This window comes from Stegodyphus dumicola, chromosome 10 (genome assembly GCF_044657685.1).
Source record: "Stegodyphus dumicola isolate Sdum_Otavi_A_Nest chromosome 10, ASM4465768v1".
NCBI classification, from domain to species: Eukaryota; Metazoa; Arthropoda; class Arachnida; order Araneae; family Eresidae; genus Stegodyphus; species Stegodyphus dumicola.
Window position 1 is genome coordinate 63,468,155 of NC_140777.1, and position 19,610 is coordinate 63,487,764.

General features: G+C 34.1%; 2 protein-coding genes across 5 annotated transcripts in view; one reads left to right on the forward strand and one right to left on the reverse strand.

Moving 5' to 3' along the window:
* The window catches only part of LOC118189049 (ubiquitin C-terminal hydrolase 7-like), a 166,462-nt gene that overhangs the window by 145,065 nt on the left and 1,787 nt on the right, over positions 1-19,610 (forward strand). For 3 of the 4 annotated variants that reach the window (XM_085824998.1, XM_085824996.1, XM_085824997.1), the window contains exons 32-33: positions 4,801-4,897; positions 4,983-5,121. In XM_085824998.1, the coding sequence (XP_085681124.1) occupies positions 4,801-4,897; positions 4,983-5,089 (204 nt within the window). In that variant the 3' untranslated portion in view covers positions 5,090-5,121. Of the gene's footprint in view, positions 1-4,158; positions 4,629-4,800; positions 4,898-4,982; positions 5,122-19,610 lie in introns of those variants that run through there. The other variant, XM_085824999.1, reaches the window with a different exon arrangement.
* Positions 11,836-12,414, reverse strand: LOC146994984 (histone-lysine N-methyltransferase SETMAR-like). Its single transcript, XM_085825114.1, has one exon. It carries the CDS (start codon positions 12,412-12,414, stop codon positions 11,836-11,838), a length of 579 nt encoding a protein of 192 aa, XP_085681240.1.

A 19,610-nucleotide genomic window follows, 5' to 3' on the forward strand; every position in this document is an offset into this window, starting at 1 on the left:
ACTCTTGTCTGACGATTTGAGGGGGTAGACAACCTTGTATATTTGGCAGATGGTTTTCCTCTGTTAACTGAACTAAACATATGCAAGGACAACTTAAGCATGCGTTTACAGTATGAGTAAAATAGATGCTTTTCAAAAAATATCACTGTAGCAAACGCTGTAGAAGGAAATATACAAATGCTTATAAATTTAAATGAAAATATAGGAGAGAACAATCTCAACCAACAAATGGTATCCATTATTCAACAGCACTTCCAGTCACTGAAAGAATGTTTTGGTTTTTATTACCTAAAATTGGAAGATCCTAGGCAATTTGCATTAATTAAATAAAAGTTTCACATTAATAAAATAAAAGTTTTCTGATTATTATTGTATAGATGTATTTACCATTTTTTCTAAACTCATTTTAATGGTCTGCCAAATCAAAAATTATGCATTTAGTGGTCAACGAAGTTCTAAATGTTGCCGACTGCTGCTCTAGATTAATGCATTTCATGTGATAATCTGGAATTATAAAGAGTGTCCTTAAAAGTATGACTACACTTTAAAAAATGAATTAAAAGTAAACAAAGATTTTTTTTTTTTTTTTTTAATGTCCCATAAAATAAAAGATTATAGTTTCTTTCAACTGAAATGTAAACTAGGTGGCACTACATCCTCATTTTGCAACAATCTCATTTCAAAATGGCTTCACTGCGAGAACAAGTGCAAGATGTAGCATGGTTTATTGGATTTAAATCTGCAACACAGGTAGAGCATAAATTTCGGACTATAGCTTCACCGCAAAAACAAGTGCAAGTTGTAGCATGGTTTATTGAATTTAAATGTGCGACAGAGGTACAGCATAAATTTTGGACTATAGCTTCACCGCAAAAACAAGTGCAAGTTGTAACATAGTTATTGAATTTAAATCTGCAACAGAGGTACGATGTAAATTTTGTACTACTTACAATCAAATTCCACCTTCAAGATCTACAATAACTGACGTGAAAGATTGACAGGTAGCGTTGTTAAAACCAAAATATGGCCACCCTAACAGAAGCTGTGATGATGTTACACAAATTGAAGAATAAATGCTCATTGAAGGGGAAAAACACTGATATTTTCTTTATTGAAAACAGTAAGTGAAAACCTCCGTTTATTTGTAATAAACATTTGAAAGTGTAGCCAAATTTTTCAAGCAGCGTATATTTGTAATCATGTACTGTTCTATAAAAAATTATACATATGTGAAATGAAATTTGATGAAAATTTGTTAATTTCTTGATAACTTTTATTTCCTGATATTATTACATTCTGTTAGTGATTAATATACGAGGTAGGATTAAAAAGTTCCTGGACTGAGTCTATAACATAAAATATATTATGAATTAAATTGCAGAAACACATCCTCCTTCGAAATAAGACCCTTGTGCAACAACACACTTTTGCCAGCATGTGTAAAGGTCATCGAAGCATGTCTGGAATGCATTTTTGGCCATGTCCTTTAATTCAGCTCGAGATGCACGTTTAACTTCATCTGAAGATTGCAGTCGACGACCTTGCAAGTGTCTTGCCAGTTCAGGAAATGGGAAGAAATTGCAGAATGCAAGATCAGGTGAGTAAGAAGGATGCAGCAAAACAGTTGTTTTCGTTTTCGCAAGAAAATCATTGACGAATAGGGATCGGTGAACAGGAGCGTTGTCATGCAACAGCACTCATGACTGCTTAGCCCTTATTTTTGGTCTCTTCCAGATCGACTCTTGCAAATGACCTAGGATTTCGACGTAGAGTTCTTTGTTCGCAGTGCATCTATCAGGGATAATTTCCAGATACACATCACCCTGGCTATTGAAGAATACCTCTAGCATGACCTTTTGCTTAGAACGATCTTGGTGGAATTTCTGCTTCTATGGAGATTATGGTGATTTCCACATTGCTGATGCTGTCATGGTTTGTGGGTCATACAAAAAAAACCATTACTCATCTCCAGTAATAATTCTGCCAAGTAGGGAAGGATCTTTGTCAACAGCAGAGATTAAGTCTCCCACCATTTCCATTCAAATTCCCTTTTGGTCTACGTTTAACATGCAGGGACCGATGTGTTGACACATCCTATGCATGTTAAGAACTGTAGTCAGTATCTGCTGTCATGTGGCTTTTGATATCCCAACTGAATGTGCTATTTGTCAGAATGTTTGCTGCCTGTTCGCACATACTGCTGCAAACACCCTTTTTTATGTTTTTATTGGTGTGTGAAGTCACGGGATGGCCGCAGCATTCATCGTCTTTGGCACATTCCCTGCTTTCTCTGAAGCGACAATGCCACTCAAAAGCTTGCAATCTCGATAATGCTTCTTCCGTGCTCATGCTTCAACATTTCGAAAGTCTCCGTAGCACTCTTTGCCGAGCAAACACAAAATTTGATATTGATTTTCTGCTCAACTGATGCTATTTCTTTCTATCGCCGGTTACTGCTTGTGCTTACAAAAAACGCTGTCGCCGCAAGCTTTCAACCAGGTGATTTGGGACAAACCCCTTTTGAAAAAGAGGGGGAATGTTGTAACACAAAAACGCTCTCTTAGTCGCACTACTGCAAAAATTTTTTTTACATTATAAACTCAGTTTGGGAACTTTTGAATTCTACAATACAATACCCTTATATATTTTTAACAGGGTTGCCACGCTACCTTGAAAAACGGAAAAAGTCGGGGAATTCGAATATTGACCCACAAATTCAGGGAATTTCATACGGCAATCCCCCCCCCCAAAAGCCGAGTTTTGCGCTGACGTTGGAAGCGATCACTTTCTTTTCGAATTGTGTATTGCGCAAGCATCATTCGGGCAGCTGGCATAGAGCCAATTTTCACAGCTCCAATTAGATTGTCTTTTAGAAAGGCAAAGCAAGTCTCCAGCAACTTTGGCTTCCAGTAACCTCGAGAAAATCACATGTGCATGTTGAACTAAACAAAATAATTATTCTTGTATAAAACAAAATCGGTTTAATCCTAGTATATGGTACTATGGAGGTTCGAATCAAAGAATATGTAAAGAAGGAACTTTTGTGCAACAGGAGTGGCTCCATTCCAACGTAGAGGGAAACAGCTGCGCATGCATGAAATATCTGTTAGCAAAGCTCGAAGGTGTCAACATAAAATTAATATCGTTTTAACTTTCTTTAAATTAAAAAAAAAGAAAATATTTTTTCACACAAGTAAATTAATTAATAGATTAGTTATTTTGATCCAAAAAAATATGAAAATTCGTGTTTAAATTATTGCGAAAAGTCAGAGAAGGAATGTTTTGTCAAAGAACGTTTCTTAACATGTGTTCCTCAGTTTCCTGTACACTTTGCAGAGAGAAAAATTCTTACCGCTAGGTTATGTCGTCAAATTCCTTGGTGAATTTTTTCTCTGCTTTCTAACAGCGTAATAGCATTGCGTCTGTGGAACCTTTCCTTCTTTATATAGACATTCTTTGGTTAGAATAGCCTCGATGTATTCTATTCTAACCTCCATGTACGGTACACAAGAGATTTGGAGACATTATGATGAACAGTAAATGGGTCATTTTGGTGTTGGTGACAATTTTCAAAACTAAGTAAACTAAGTTTTTACCACAAAATCTTTTAAACCTTTTTTATTTTTTTTTTATTTTTAAAAAATTCTTTGTCATTTTGCAGTAAATAAAAAAATAGTTATCAGTCATCGAAGGCTAACCATTTTATATAACTATATTTGCTAAAATATCGTTAATTATTCTAATTCAATTTTTAAGTAATTATCTTTATTTTAATGTTATTCGTATCATTTAATCTTGCTTCTTCCCTCTAAATTTATTTATTATTAGTAAATAATACTTTCAAATTTCAACAAATTTTCTCTGGCATAATCCTGAAACTAATTCTAGCAGTATGATGACATATCATTACGAAATTTAATACACATATTTTTTGCTTAAATATGCTGCTAAATAAATATAGAATACCCAAATTTATTTTAAAATATCATTAAATGGATTTCTTTCGTTTGTCTGCAACGAAAAAAATTTTTAATACAAATTGGGCAGGTTCTAATCTCAATCTTCAGTGGAGAAAACAACTCTTATTATAATTATAATAGTAATACTTTGGGGATTATATGTATAAGTCATGTAATTGGCAAATTTTTGTGTTTTCAGATAATACCATAATTAATTTACCTCTTAGCACAGCCAACATGCAAACTGCAAAGAGTGCAATTTTCTTAAAACACACCTGGAAAAGTCTGGGAATTTCATTCTCCTGTTTGAGTGGCAACCCTGATTTAATTAAGTATGTTTTTAGCCAATTGTGAATTCAATGTGAGAAACTTGTTTGGTACTTTTTCATTAGCCAGTCATAAGCATTAATTTGATAAATATTGCACCAAATGCCATCTTTCACATAACATCCATTTTCCGTGCTGCTTAATTATTTTGCTTGATTATTATATGCTTAATTATGCTGAAAAATTTTAATTTTGTCTACGTTGAACAGAAAAGGGCATTTTACTGCCAAAGCAAGTGGTGTGTTGAAACGCTAACATCTTATAACAAAAAAGAATTATTCATAAATTAATGTGATTCAAATAATCAAAATTGAATCTTTTAATGGCTCTGAGTTCATTTACATTTAGAGCTCCTCCCCCCTCCCCCCCCCCCAAAAAAAAAAAAAACTTCAGCGAGTCATTTTAAGTGGTGCACTGTAACCAAAATGAAAGATCTACTTAGGTGACATTTGTACCTGGCTAAGGGAAAAGTAACCCCCCTGCTTCTGTTTTTTAATAATAATATTCTTTTTAGTATAAATTTGCTCTAGTTGTTATGGGAAGACCACAGATTATTGAAGATAAAGATTACCATATTAATCTGCCTGATTTTCTTCCGCATCCACAAACTGGTAAGTTCTTGTTTTTCATTTAGTATTTTTTTCAAACCTTGTACAGTATAGTAACTCAAATTTATAATGCTCATGACCTTTTCAGGCGGTGCAGTTCAACCAAGGCCTTGGCTTGGTTTAGAACATATTAATAAAGCTCCAAAGCGATCAAGATATAATTATTTGGAAAAGGCAATCAAGATTCATAACTGACATTGGTACATTCAATATTTAAAATTATTGTGGTATGCATTCATTTTTCATTTGAATACTTTATTACAGAACTTATTTAATTTAATAATAAAAATTTTTTATATTCTTAAAGTAATTTATTTATCAAGTGCAAATAATCATTTTAAGACTTTATGCATTCTTTTTGAATTTCCCAAGTCTAAAGTACTGTTTTTGAGTGTTATTTAATGAAAAGTGCTGCTTTATCCCTCATAACAAATATGAAAGTGTAAATTAAAAGCATATTATAATAGCATTTAATGTTTTACTGACATAGATACAGTTAAGGTATCAAATGGGAAAATTCTTTTCAGTAATTTGAAAAAGCAAATTTTAAATTATATCTGCTTAATCCTTAGATTATTCAGGCAGTTTTCATAGCAAAATTTTATTCTTAAACTGAATGAAATACTTAACAGTTGTGCCTTGGTATACATCCTTAATCTACTCCAGATCTTTGGGCAGATGCCAAACAAATTTTTTCAGTAAGAAATAAAAGGGAAAAAATTAATATGTTCTTAGAAAAAAAGTCTTGGTGTTTTCATTATAACACTATACAAAGTAAGAAAAGTAAAGAATAATGATTGAAGCATTTAACCCATATTGGTTTGAGGTTTTTGGAGGCAGGACAGAATTTTAGAAGTATAACTGAAATTGTATACTAACAAATTTGCTTCGTTATCAATTTTTATAGAATATTGGTTTCTGTTTGAACATATACTAACGTAAAATAATTTTTAGAAGCTTTATTTGGTATACATATTTCATCTGTTTTCTTTTTAAGAGTTGGAATATATAATTTAAATTATATCCTCTAATAATTATAAGTGTGTGGTAACCAGCAGTCTTCAATATTGAGTTATTCTAGTTTTCAAATTGAAGTGAGTTTTCTAATTATTTTATTACAGTCAAAAGTTGTTAATTCGGACACCCATAATCCAGAATGATCTATAATCCGGACCTCAAAGGTACGAACTTTCTGCGAATGTTGACGCATGCGCATAACACCTTTACGGCTGCGCATATGCGTGTGTGCAAGCGCATAATACGTTTACGCATGCGCGTTTAATGTATAACAGACGGTATAAGCTAAAATTATATAATTATCTTATTTCAGTTAATGTTACAGATTGCGTTGCTCCTTAATCTTCGAATTGGATCCGGCTTATTTTTTGCAGACTGTTAGAGCAATTTTATAAAAGTAAGCTTGAACTTTGGATTAAAGTGAAAGTATGTTTCTATGTCCATCAAACAAAAAGTGGAATTGCTGCAAAAGTTGGATAAAGGCATGAAGAAAGTGACAGAGATAAAGGCATGAAGAAAGTGACAGAGAGATTAGTGAAAACGAAAAAATTTTGATTGAGAAATTAGTCGGTATTCTCGGCACAGCAATTACAGGACTTGAACAGCGAAACTTTGTAACTGAACAAGAAATTATGTCTGTTTATATAGAACTAAAGAGAAAGTATTAGCACATAAAACAAAGCAACTTAAACAACTTACATTAAAAGAAATGTTTAATAAAGTAAGCAAATAAATATTAAGCTTTTTTTTTTTTTTTTTTTTTTTTTTTTTTTGTAAATTTTGATACTCTTTAGTTCATAATTGTTCTTTATTTCATAAATTACGGTTTCATATTTTATAATTTCTGCATGCCATCTTAGCAGATTTAAACTGATGATTTATAATCCGGAATCGCCGAAGTCCCGACGAGTCCGGATTAACGACTTTTGACTGTACTACTGATAAAATGTGATCTTGATTGAAGCAGATGTTTAAATATGGTCTTTTCTGCTTGTGTTTGCATATCTCTAACATTGAGCAATGGCATAATTTTTGTTTCAGCAAAGAGCCAAAAATGAAGAACCCCTAGTTTTGTTTTTCTTATATTATTCTTTTTTTTATTTTACAAAAAGAAGAAATGCTGTTTCAAACTGCTCATAAAATTTTCATCATATGTGTATAAGCTGGTATTTGTGATTATATATGAGTATTCGAAGATGGTTGGAGAAGGGTAGAAATTTCATATTCAGAGATCATACTCACTTTGAGCAGCCATCTTTTGTGAACAAGGATGAGTTCAATGAAGCTGTCTCTGAAAATTCAGGTTAATACAGTAATATCGCATAGATCTAATATTACAAAGAGTACTGTGTAGAATCATTTAAAAAAGATTGGTGTTGTAAGCCACTACAGTGTATATGTACTTTACAGAGCAGAGTATACTTGTTTGAGTTTCAATGTGTAACGTTTTTTTTTTTTTTTTCCCCCCCCCGCTTTTAAGAAAGAAAGCTTTCCTTCCCCCTCAGTGTTTCATTATTGAAAATGAGAAATGGATACTATACTATAATGTTATAAAGATCACAAGGTAAGCCGAAAGAACCTCCTTCAGTAACATCAAGATGAGGGGCTTCATTTGAAAGAAGTAACACTTTGTGTATGGTGGACATGTATGCTATGAGTTGTTCCCACCAAAGTGGACAATTTAGAAAAAATTCTCTTCTCAAATGGCAGTTTTAAAAACAGATATCAAAGCAAAGCACCCAGAACTGATCAGTTATCAAGGCATTGTCTTCATCATGGCAATGCCAGCCTCACATTCCAGTGATTCTTAGGCAAAGTCTTGTTGAATATGGCTGGAATTATTTTTTGTCCTCCTCTCCCTTTTTGTATTCATTAGGCCTTATACTCTGATTTTCATCTCTTCCATCCACTTCAAAATTTTCTGAGTGGCTTGGAGTTCACTTGTTTGGAGACTGTCAAATAGTATACCAAATAACTTCTTTATGAATAAACCTAATGATCTTTTTCAAAAAAGGAATTTTTCAGCTGCCAGAGAAGTAGAAACATGTTGTAAAACAAAATGATATTCTTCTCTCACTGTTTCATTTGTGTTTCATCAAAAACTGCAGAACATCTCAGATGACCTATTATGTGTGTGTACATATGTCATATTTTTGAAGCTCAGTCACGATGGCTAGAACTCTCAGCTGCTTTCGATGTCCGTCATGGCTGTGGTTAAAGACCGTATCACATACGATATTTGTTGCCAGAGCGAAACGTTTGGAGGAACAATTCTGAGAAGCACACTTCTGCGAAATCGGGTTACCATCTTCACTTGGTAAACGGGCTGAAAGCAAAACAAGAATCGGTTATTGCTCAGATTGGCGAAAGTGACGTTTCCTTTCAAATGATGATTGCTTTTTCATGTTGTATTTCTTACACTCTTTTTGTTTTAAACTTTATTGTTAGTTATCGAAAATAATAGAAAGGTGATGGCTATTAAGTAGATCACTTTTATCTCGACTCTGGCGATTCAAAAATCTAACGAGAAAAAACGTGCAAAGACAAGTCCTATTCTTTGTAATGATGTGTTGTATATATTTGATTTTATTATTGTAAATAGTTATTTTTGAATCCATATATTTATTTAATGATTTTTGTGTACATGATATAATGCCATTTACTGATATTTGTTTTGTGATGAGTCAAAAATTTTTATTTCATCCCCAAAATGTTAAATGTTTCATAAAGGCTACTTGCTCAATTTTTTTGTTTAAATTCCCAAGTATAGTTACAAGTGCAAAGGAGGTTGTGTGTAAGTGGGTGAATTTTAATGACTAGCCTAATGCATAAAATGCACTTCAATTATTTGTCAACTGTGTATTCCATATCCATGATAATGTGCAAAGAACTGATGACTACAGTTGCTGATATATATATATACACACATGTAATATTTACTTAAACATAGCGAGAGAGATGGGATGGTTTAGAAATTGTTGATGTATGTTTATTAGTATTAATGTAATGAATAAGCTTTTTATTAATGAAGGTTTATACAATTGTTTTTCATCATTCATAATAACAAATCCATAAATTTCCAATGTTTCAATATGTAGCATTTATATATATAGTTCTTAAAACTTCTTTAAAATATAGTTCTTAATGTGTTCATAATTTAAAAGCATTTCATTAATAACGTGCAGATAGTTGCATACAAATTTAATGTGTATCGTCATTATTAAATAATCTGTTTTAATAAATATACATAATCACTGATTATGCAATTTCAATTTAAAAGTAATAAAAGTAATTAGCAGAAAAGTAAAGTTGCGCATATACAGACATATTTTGAAAATGTATTCCCCTTAATAAAAAAATTCTATTATATAACAATAACATTCTTTTCACACGATGAGTCTGAAATACAACAAATTAGGTGAACTTTTTGCAACGAATAATTTGTAAACAAATCATCAGAAATAGCACGTCATAAAATATTGTCTACTCTGAAATTTCCACGATTATAAATTTAATAAATATATAATATATATACATTTAAAAATAACTTATACAGTTATATTACAATAAAACAGCAATATATATATATACGGCTTTTTCCGTATTTCCTCAATCAAATCGGCATCTATTTCCACCGTCCATGATTTCACAACAAGAGCCATCACCATATTGAAAATTATAGTTCGGCCGCCTCATCCACGACCATGAGTGCAAACATGCATGCGCCATTCGGACCGAATTATTCTTAAAATAGGGTGGAAGAATGGGGACTTTTGTTCCCTCCATCATAGCTCTTTCCAGAGAAGAGAAGACGGAACATTTTCGGTAAAGTTTCGAAATGTTTCGCCTAGCTAGATAAAACATTACTCGGAAGCCTCCCACTTAAAGCAGTGTTACTAGAATCTTGTTTCTCGGAAATGTCCCGCCTAGCTTCATGCATCTATAGAAGGGATAAGAGTTTAAGACATACAGATGAAGATAATAAAACATGAATTTGAAGAATTTCCAGTCTTTATTTTCACACACATCCAATTAATTTGGTAGACACTTATTCAATCATAATTAAATATGGTAAATTTCTACGTATATTGATTCTAAAAAAAATTAAGGCTCTTGCAGTTTAGACAGCGAAGCGAGGAGTTATTAGCAAGGTGGAAGCTAGGAACAAAGTGACTCAACTAGCTGCCAGGGATTTTTTATACCAGAGTAGGTGTGATTCTAGAAACAAGCTATGATTTGTTAGTTATTAGTTTTGGTTACTCTTTTCAAGTAGCATTACATAATGTCGAAAAATCTCGAATTTGGGAGAACAGATGAATTTAGGGGGAGATCACCAAATTGAGAATGTTAATTTTTGAGGTCACTAGTTCTTATTTTTTTTTTTTTTTTTTTTTTTTTTTTTTTTTTTTTTTTTAAAGCAGCTATCTTATTTTGTTATATCTTATATATATACATAGATATATATTGACCTGGGGGGATATCCCAACACCAAGAAAGAATCATGCTAGATAAACAAAATTTGGCTGGCGTGTTTATACAGCTGAAAGATGATGTTTATTCATATTTCGTGCCAGTAGCGCTGCTATGGACATGCAAATCCAGTTTGCTTTAAATATGCACTATAAAGTTAGTGATTGTTATTTGTCATTGAGATCTGATATAATGAGTTAGTCAAGATTGCCTTTAAAAAGACAAAGAAACCATCATCAATAGCTCAGTGAGTTTAAACAAGGTCATGTAATTGGGCTATGAGAAGGTGGATTTTCTTTCCATGATATTCTATAAAAACTTAGCATGAATGTATCCACTGTGCATGATTGTTTTCAATAGTGGTCAAGGAAATGTGATCAAATTGATCAGGCTCCAAGTGGTCACGTGGCACTACTGAGAGAGAAGACCATTGTGTTCAGCCTATGATTGTGATGCATTGCGCTGTATCTGCGCCAGAAATTTGGGCTTCACTTGGCACCACAGTGACAAATTATTACAAATTGGTTACTTGTAGAACAGCTCCAAACAAGTTTCCCTGTAGTGTGTATTCCACCGACTTCAAATTACTGCTGTTTGCAGCACGTGGTGTCAAACTAGAATGCATTGGACGGTGGAATAGAGATCTGTTGTGTTTTCTGATGAAAGCTAGTTCTGCCTTGTGCCAGTGATGGCTGTGTGTTGGTTGGAAAGAAGCCAAGCAAGCACCTGAAACCAGCCTGTCTGTGGCTGAGACAAACTGGACCTACACCTGGAGTTATGGTTTGGATAGCAATTTTATATGACAGCAGGAGCACTCTTGTGGTTATTTCATGCAGCCTGACTGCAAATTTATGTCTCAGTTTGGTGATCCAACCTGTTCTGTTGCCATTCATGAACAGCATTCAAAGAGGTGTTTTTCAACAGGATCATGTTCGCCCTCATACTACTGCTGTAACTCAACGTGCTCTACAGAGTGTTGACGTGTTGCCTTGGCCTGCTAAATCCCAGATCTTTCTACAATTAAGCATATATAGGACATCACTGGGCAACCGACGAAGTGCAACAGCCATGGAATGTCATGCTCACAAACTGACATTTGGCACTTATACAACATAATGCATTCTACAGCATTTCAGAATTGAAATGGCCCTTCTCTTGTATGCCTGTGATGTTGAAAATTTAATTAATTAAATATGTTACATAGACAAATGTATTTCTGAAATTTTGTGACTCTTATTTTTTCCCCGGTCAGTGTATGTAATATACAAGGTGCGGCTATTAATTTCCAGGACTCGTGGAATAACTCAGAAGAAAAAAAAGGTTAAACACATAGCCATTTAATATGATTCAAAGTAAAGTGCTCGGTTGTAGAAATTTCGGGAAGAAGTTTTAAAGTCCTCTTTTGGAATGCTCTTTAATAGTGACGTTACAGTTTTCTTGATGGCTTCGACATCCTAAAATCTTGTTCCCTTCAGCGAATTTTTCAGCTTAGGAAACGGGAAAAAGTCTGCGGGTGCTAGGTCTGGAGAGTATGGTGAATGCTGCATTTCAATGACACCATGCTGGGCTAAGAATCGCCTCACAGGCAATGCATTGTGTGGGCGGGCATTGTCATGTAGCAGCAGCCAACTCCCATTTTGTTGAAAATGAGGCCTCACTCTACAAATTTGTTTTTGAAGTCGGTCAAGAACTTCTGTGTAGAACTGTCCATTGATAGTCATGTTAGGAGGAAGAAATTCATGATGAACGAGTCCAACGCAATCGAAGAAAGCGATTAACATGACCTTGATTTTGGACTTTTCAAATCGGAATTTTTTCTGCCTTGGTGAACTTGGAGATCGCCATTTGGAGCTTTGAAGCTTGATTTCAGAGTGATATTGATAACACCAAGACTCGTCTCCTGTGACTATCCTGTCCAGGAATGCAGGGTCAGCATGAGCGTTGTCGATAAGTTCGCCACATGCGTCCAGTCTCAATTGCTTTTGTTCATCCCTTAAATGGTGACGAAAGAATCTGGAACAAATCTTGCACATGCCTAGGTCTTGCGTCAAAATTCGCCGAACCGTCTCTTTGTCTATGTTGAATTCATTGGCGAGTACTCAAATAGTCAATCGACGATCACATTTCACCATATCGCTAGCTTTTTCAATTGCTTCCAGCATGCGTACAAGGTCGGCCATAGTCTTCTTCGACGCATTCGCACCCATCCTGAAAGCATTTAAATCATTCAAAAGTTCTTGAGTGGGATAATGCTTCCTCGCCATAAACTTGTTTTAACATTTCGTAGGTTTCCGCAGCTGTCTTGCCCAATTTGAAGCAAAATTTAATGTTGATTCTTTTCTCCATTTTCACTTCGACAATAGGAATTTAAGAGCTACGTTTTAATGGGCCTTTCCACGAGAACCACTTACTTCAAAATGGCGTCGTTTGCACTGCACATGCACAAGAAAACATTCTTCAATGTGCGATTATTGGCGCCATCTTCTGACTTTTCGTTCTCCTACAGTTACATTAGTCCTGGAAATTAATAGCCGGACCTTGTATTATATCTAGTTGTAAAGAAAGTTTTATGCCAAAAATGTACTTAATAAATTTAGGAGGAGAAAAAAGAAGTGAAAGCAATATTTTTAGTGCAGGTAGTAATCACCATCCAAACGTAGGATTTTCTGCCTAGGTTTTAGTAGTTTTCCAAAGTCTTCGGCGCAGAGAGCTATGTGGTGGGTGTGGGAAAAGATCCCATTCAGGTTCATACAGAGTCCAACCAGTGAATGAAGACACATGTGGTCTTGCATTATCTTGATGGAACATTACCTCTTTGTACCAGAACTCACTTCAACTTTTTTCCTTGATAGCAGCATCAATACACACTAGCATTTTGCTGTACGGTTTTACCTTTTTCCAGGTACTCTTTGTAGATAATACTACACCAATCCCGCCATATGCAAAACATGATCTTTTTGTTACTCAAATTGCGCTTTGCAATGCTGCCAAGGGGGGTCACCGTGGGCAGACCAACCCCCTTTTTTGGATTTCAACTTTCATCACGAATGACGATCTTGGTCCAGAATTTTGTCTTTGGATTGATATTTGTGCAGATTAATGCAAGTCCGAATACGGCTGTCTTTATCTGCTTGAGTCACCTCATGCGGCATCCGGCGATTGTTTGTCAAGATTATGCAATACAGAACACAAATAATGGACATGGCACTAATGTGTAACTCCTTAGCAAGTTCTCAAGTGGTTGCATACTGATCTTCTTCCATAAATTCACTGAGGCGGTCCTCATCAACATCAGTAGGGTGGCCAGAGTGCTCTGCTTCTGGAATGTCATAGTTCTAGTTTTTGAACTTTCACTAACAAACCTTCACAGTGTCATATGATACAACATTAGCACCTAAATCTATACACATGATTTGGTGACTTTTTGCAACAGAACTGGAACTAAATGATGATTCTATTTGGGTATGGTGATAGTTCCATTTCAGACAAACTTAATGATATTTTTTACAATTTTCGCAGCACAGTGTTGTAAAGGAAGTCTTCCAGTGCCAAAAATCGTATGACTAAACACGGCAGTGCAAACTGTTTGCACAGATGATATTTGAAGTGGTGGGAACTTTCGTCAAAACCCGATATATACAGGGTGGCCATAATTAAACTGACAGTGCTCACAGTGTTCTGTAGCATGATCTATTTGCGAGAATGACTCCACATTTTGTAGGAAGATTAAACAAGACGGGGGACGAAGAATTCTGCGAAAAAACAAATTAGTTCCAAAAGTCACCCCTAGGGGAATATTTGGCGCTGTGTAATAGAAAATAGAGTGTTAACAAATGCAAATTAATATGGAATAAAATTACCTTTTATTATGCACATTTTCTGATTTAGTTCAAGTGCAATATGGCAACACTTTTAAAAAAGCGTAAAATCTACATAAACACCGATAAAGTCTCGTGCTCTGCAATATCACGTATGCTGAGCAGAAGAAGTTCTTTATTCAAATTTCATGTTACATCCCATTCACACAGTGCCAGCTGCTTGGGTTTTAAAAGGCAATGTGTTACGTTTCGAATCAATCGGATTGAAAGTTTATGTGCAATGTCTCCTTCTTTAGTCGAGCGTGCGTTACTGGTCAAATTCTTTTACCTCAACCAACAGAATGCACACACCAAAAAAAAAAAAAAAAAAATCATAAAGGTAACGGTCCTGTGTTAGTTAATGGGCTAAAAGCAATGGTTGTGACGTTTGAGAAAACAGGTTTTCTGAAGGTTCAGTCAGGCAGAGGACGAAAACTTGTACCACAGGATGCAATCAAAGCAGTTGCCACAGCAATTGTCGACAGAGGACCAGGCAATATTGCTGTCAATTCTAGCGCTCGTGGAGTAGCTCGGAATATGGATATGCCTTACAGTACTATATGGAAAATCTTACGAAAGATTATCAACTTCTATCCGTACAAGATCAGCCGTGTACAGGAGTTACTGTACCCCGACCATGATAAGCGATTGACTTTTGCTCTCACCTTTCTTGCCAGAATGGAGGTGGATGATGCTTGGCCGTGGAAAATCTTATGGGGAGACGAGGCCTACTTTTACCTGAAAGGAACTGTGAATACCCAGAACTACCGAATTTGAGATGACAAATCACCACATGCAGTCACAGCAATTCCCTTACATTCACCAAAGGTAACTGTTTGGTGTAGGTTCACAGCGGAATTTATCGTTGGTCCATTCTTCTATGAGAACATTACCCCGACAGGACCGGAAACCTGTTCTGTTACCGGAGGGAAATATCGCCACATGTTGAACAGCTTTGTCATTCCAGCACTTCAGCAAAGACAATGCCTGGGGGAAATCACTTTCATACAAGATGGAGCCCCTCCACATGTTGCTGTACGGGTGCAACAGATGCTACGACAGAAATTCACAACAGAAAGAGTCATTAGCCGCTACTTTCCAACTGCAAGCCACCTCGGTCGCCTGATCTTACCCCAGATTACCTTGATTAAACCCTTTTAAATATGTTTTAATAGACTTCTGGCTGTGGGGTTACCTTAAGACCAAGGTCTATCAAGGAGTGGTCCAGGACCTGGATATGTTGAAGGATAACATATAACGGACTGTACGGGAGATTCCTGCAGACATGTTACTTTCTGCTGTTGTGCATACTGTGCACAGAATGCAATATGTGGTCCACAACAACGGCAGCCACATTGAACCTCATTTGAATGCAAAATAAAAGGTAATTTTCGTATTGACTTGCATTTGTTAACACTCTATTTTCTATTACATAGCGCCAAATATTCCCCTAATGGTGACTTTTGGAACTAATTTGTTTTTTCGCGGAATCCTTCATTCCCCATCTTGTTTAATCTTCCTATAAAATGTAGCGTCATTCTTGTAAATAGATCGTGCTACAGAACACTGTGAGCACTGTCAGTTTAATTATGGCCACCTGGTATATAAGCAAGCAAGTAGTAAAATAAAAAAGATTCTCCGAGACCTAGTTGGTCAAAAATTGCGCGTTGAGTTGTAAATTTTAAAAAAGAATGATAATAAAAGCAGAGGGAAAAATTAGCGAAAGCTGTAAAGAACATTTTAATAATCCTATTCCAGAGATTGCATGTTAAACAAAGTTAAAACTATGTTAAAGTAATAAACTGTTCGTGAAAAAAATCTTCATATTAAAAACAAAAATAACCATACAACAAAATTAAAATGAATACGTGAAAAAATCTAAAAAACTAATATAGTACAGAGAAATATTACATAGAAAAAACATGGTCAATCCACTTTGTTCAAGGCCTCACGCAAAACTTGTCAAGGAAAAAGTGCCCGAAGCCTCCAACCAATCCGATTTACCAGAAAATATGCACATTTTGTCGAACAGATCAATTGAGACTGAAATTGGCTTTCATATCAAATTTAATTAAAATTTTGTTTTTAATTTTTTTATTATGAACAATGTCTCAATTGATCTGTCCCTTTTCCCGACATGCCTGCGCGTGAGAAAACACAAAATTGAACTAAAAAAGTTTAAAAAATTTTTAAACAAGAAAAAACTTGTAATCTAAAAAAGAAAAATGATCAAAAAGATATAAGAAAAATCCTATACAAAGTAGGCTGGTTAGGCAAATGTAGAAACAAATTTTGCAGTGTTAAACCTGCAAGTAATTAATAAACATTTCAAGGGACTGGCCCCTAAGCTCAAAAAGTAAAAACTTTATCCTAATGAAAAAAAATAATAAAGACAATGAGGGGTCCTGTTAAGACCTTAAAGCTAAGAATTCTTGAAAAAAATTAATGAACAAAAGAGCAACATACCTGCGTCCTACGTGTTTTCTTTCCAAAATTAAACAGGAAAAAGGTTCCCAGAAAGTAATGAAGGCCTTATGAGTGCTACCAGAATGAAAAAACAGTCAAATTCCACCTATTGGAGGAGTATGACATGGAAGCAAGTTAATGTATTTTAGCAGAAGCCAATGGTACTGTCCGGCTTGTGAGGAAAGAAATTCGGGGGTTGAGAGGGATCGAGGAAGAATGCAACTCTTTCAAAATGGTGTTGTGCAAAGGAAATTGTTGTACCTAGAAGCGAGAACTTAAACAAGATGGCTAAAATGCTGTGCATTTGTTAAACTGGCTAAAAAGAAGAAGAAATGGAGAAATAAGAAAAATGTTAGTTTAAAGTTTTAATTCTTTGTGCTAACAGGCCCTGAGGTGTCTTTGAAAGAAAAAAAGGCCCTTAAAATAAATAACAAGGAAAGGTTGTCCAGTAAGTCGTAATATTTATAGTAAATATACTGAATTTCTAGACCAAATTGTGAGAGAAAAGAGTTTGGAGAACTGAGAAGCTATGTTACATTTTTACATTAGATTACTCATTTCAATCATCCATTATCCACCTTCCTTTCGAGTTTGGGAGAAAAATTCCATATCACTAAAACAAGTACTTTAAAATAATAGGTAAATGCCAGCTTTTTTTAAATATGTTTTAATAACTGCTTTAGATATTTGATTTCACTGTAAGATACTAATGAAGTAAAGTATTTCTTCTTGTAGAAGATCTGTGTTATTACAGATTCTTTTAATTCTTAGAAGTTGTGAATTGATAAACTGTGACCTTTTTCGAAATGTTAGAAGTCCAGTTTGTAAGCGTGTAGAATTTGAAATCTCTGCTATTGTCATAAATTTTAATAAGATTGTAATTGATAATTTGAAGGTGGCAATTTGCTGTGCGTTGGTTGTGTTAAGCTTAAGGCTAGTAGGATAAATATTTGCATTTTCCAGTTTGTTGTAGTTGTTAAAGGCAATTATGTCATCAGTATATCTAAAAACGTACTGATAATATTTGTGCTCATCTTGATTCAACAAACTTATAAATTTAAATTCTTGAGTGAAAAGGAATAGTTCACGGATGGCTGTTGAGCTATTCAATATACATATTAAATTACAAAAGCAACTACAAAATCCTCTGCAATTAGAATAACCCATTCTAGAAATAATATGATGGAGTAGATGGAAATACAACTTTTTGTGTGGATTGACAACAAAATTTAACATAATATGCGATTAAGCCAAGATATTATAATAAAAAAAGCAAGAATTTTTAATCATACTCAGATTGAAACAGCTGACACAACTGAAATTTTTGGAGACTTCAATTTAAAGTCACTTCTTGTTTATCACTCCAAAAACCTAAGAGTGTTGAAAGGAATAGCAAAATGAACTTATTAATATCTAATTTTGGAGTCTAATAAAAAAAATTAAGGATAACTTTTTTTTGCCAGAAATTGTCCAGAATTTATCCACTGAACATTTTTGCCTGTCTGTTAAACAATATTGTGAAATCAAAAAACTTGAACCAAACGTGCTACTTTTAATAGGTAATGAATTCTCCAAGCCACCCAACAAATTTATCTGATTAACATAGAGTCCATTCAAAGTAGTTTTCTTGCCTTGTAACATAACTGCATTTATCCGACTGATCAATCTAGGTGTTATATCTAATTTTAAAGCTTATTAATTGGAACGAACATTTAGACAAATGATTGAAAAAAAGACTGTGATGGTAAACAATCAATAAGAGATTTTTGGAGGAACTAGAATATCATGGATGCGGTAGAAAACAAATTTCTCTTGGAATGAGGTTACAAAAAAAAAAAAAAAATGTGTGAAAGGAGTGTAGAAATCATTTGGCCAGATTTAAAGAAGGACGATGACACTAGAAACAAGTTGATGAAGTAAATGTGGAAAATCTGGAGGAAATTTTGTAAAAATTCAGAAAGTCATTTTAATGATGTGCTCAAGGAATTTGTGAATCAAGAACACAAAAGTATTAAAAATAGCAATTCTGAAGAAGATTGTGAAATCAAAAAACTTGAACCAAACGTGCTACTTTTAATAGGTAATGAATTCTCCAAGCCACCCAACAAATTTATCTGATTAACATAGAGTCCATTCAAAGTAGTTTTCTTGCCTTGTAACATAACTGCATTTATCCGACTGATCAATCTAGGTGTTATATCTAATTTTAAAGCTTATTAATTGGAACGAACATTTAGACAAATGATTGAAAAAAAGACTGTGATGGTAAACAATCAATAAGAGATTTTTCGAGGAACTAGAATATCATGGATGCGGTAGAAAACAAATTTCTTTTGGAATGAGGTTACAAAAAAAAAAAAAAAATGTGTGAAAGGAGTGTAGAAATCATTTGGCCAGATTTAAAGAAGGACGATGACACTAGAAACAAACAAGTTGATGAAGTAAATGTGGAAAATCTGGAGGAAATTTTGTAAAAATTCAGAAAGTCATTTTAATGATGTGCTCAAGGAATTTGTGAATCAAGAACACAAAAGTATTAAAAATAGCAATTCTGAAGAAGAGCAAAAAGAACTTTTAATGAAAAAACAAAAAGAACTTCTAAAAACCAGTTTAACTTCCATAACAAGTTATGGACTCATTTGTTGAAAATAATGCAGATTTTGATAGGAGTTCAAAGGCAAGATGGAGTGTCGTGGATACCTTGTTTGCTTATCGACAACTTCTTAAGGAGCACAAAAGAAAAATGCAAATGACATTAGGTGCCTTTTTGATAAAAAAAAAAAGGAAAAACAGAAAATTAGAAATGTAAAAAAAAAAAAAATAAAAAATAAAAAAATAAATGATCTAAAATATAAATTGTAACTTAAAATTTTATTTATTCCTATATATTCATTTGTTATGTTTCA

What these genes read in the sequence shown, in the direction of transcription:
- LOC146994984 (XM_085825114.1), bottom strand. Translation starts at nt 12,414, where the DNA reads ATGTGCAAGATTTGTTCCAGATTCTTTCGTCACCATTTAAGGGATGAA.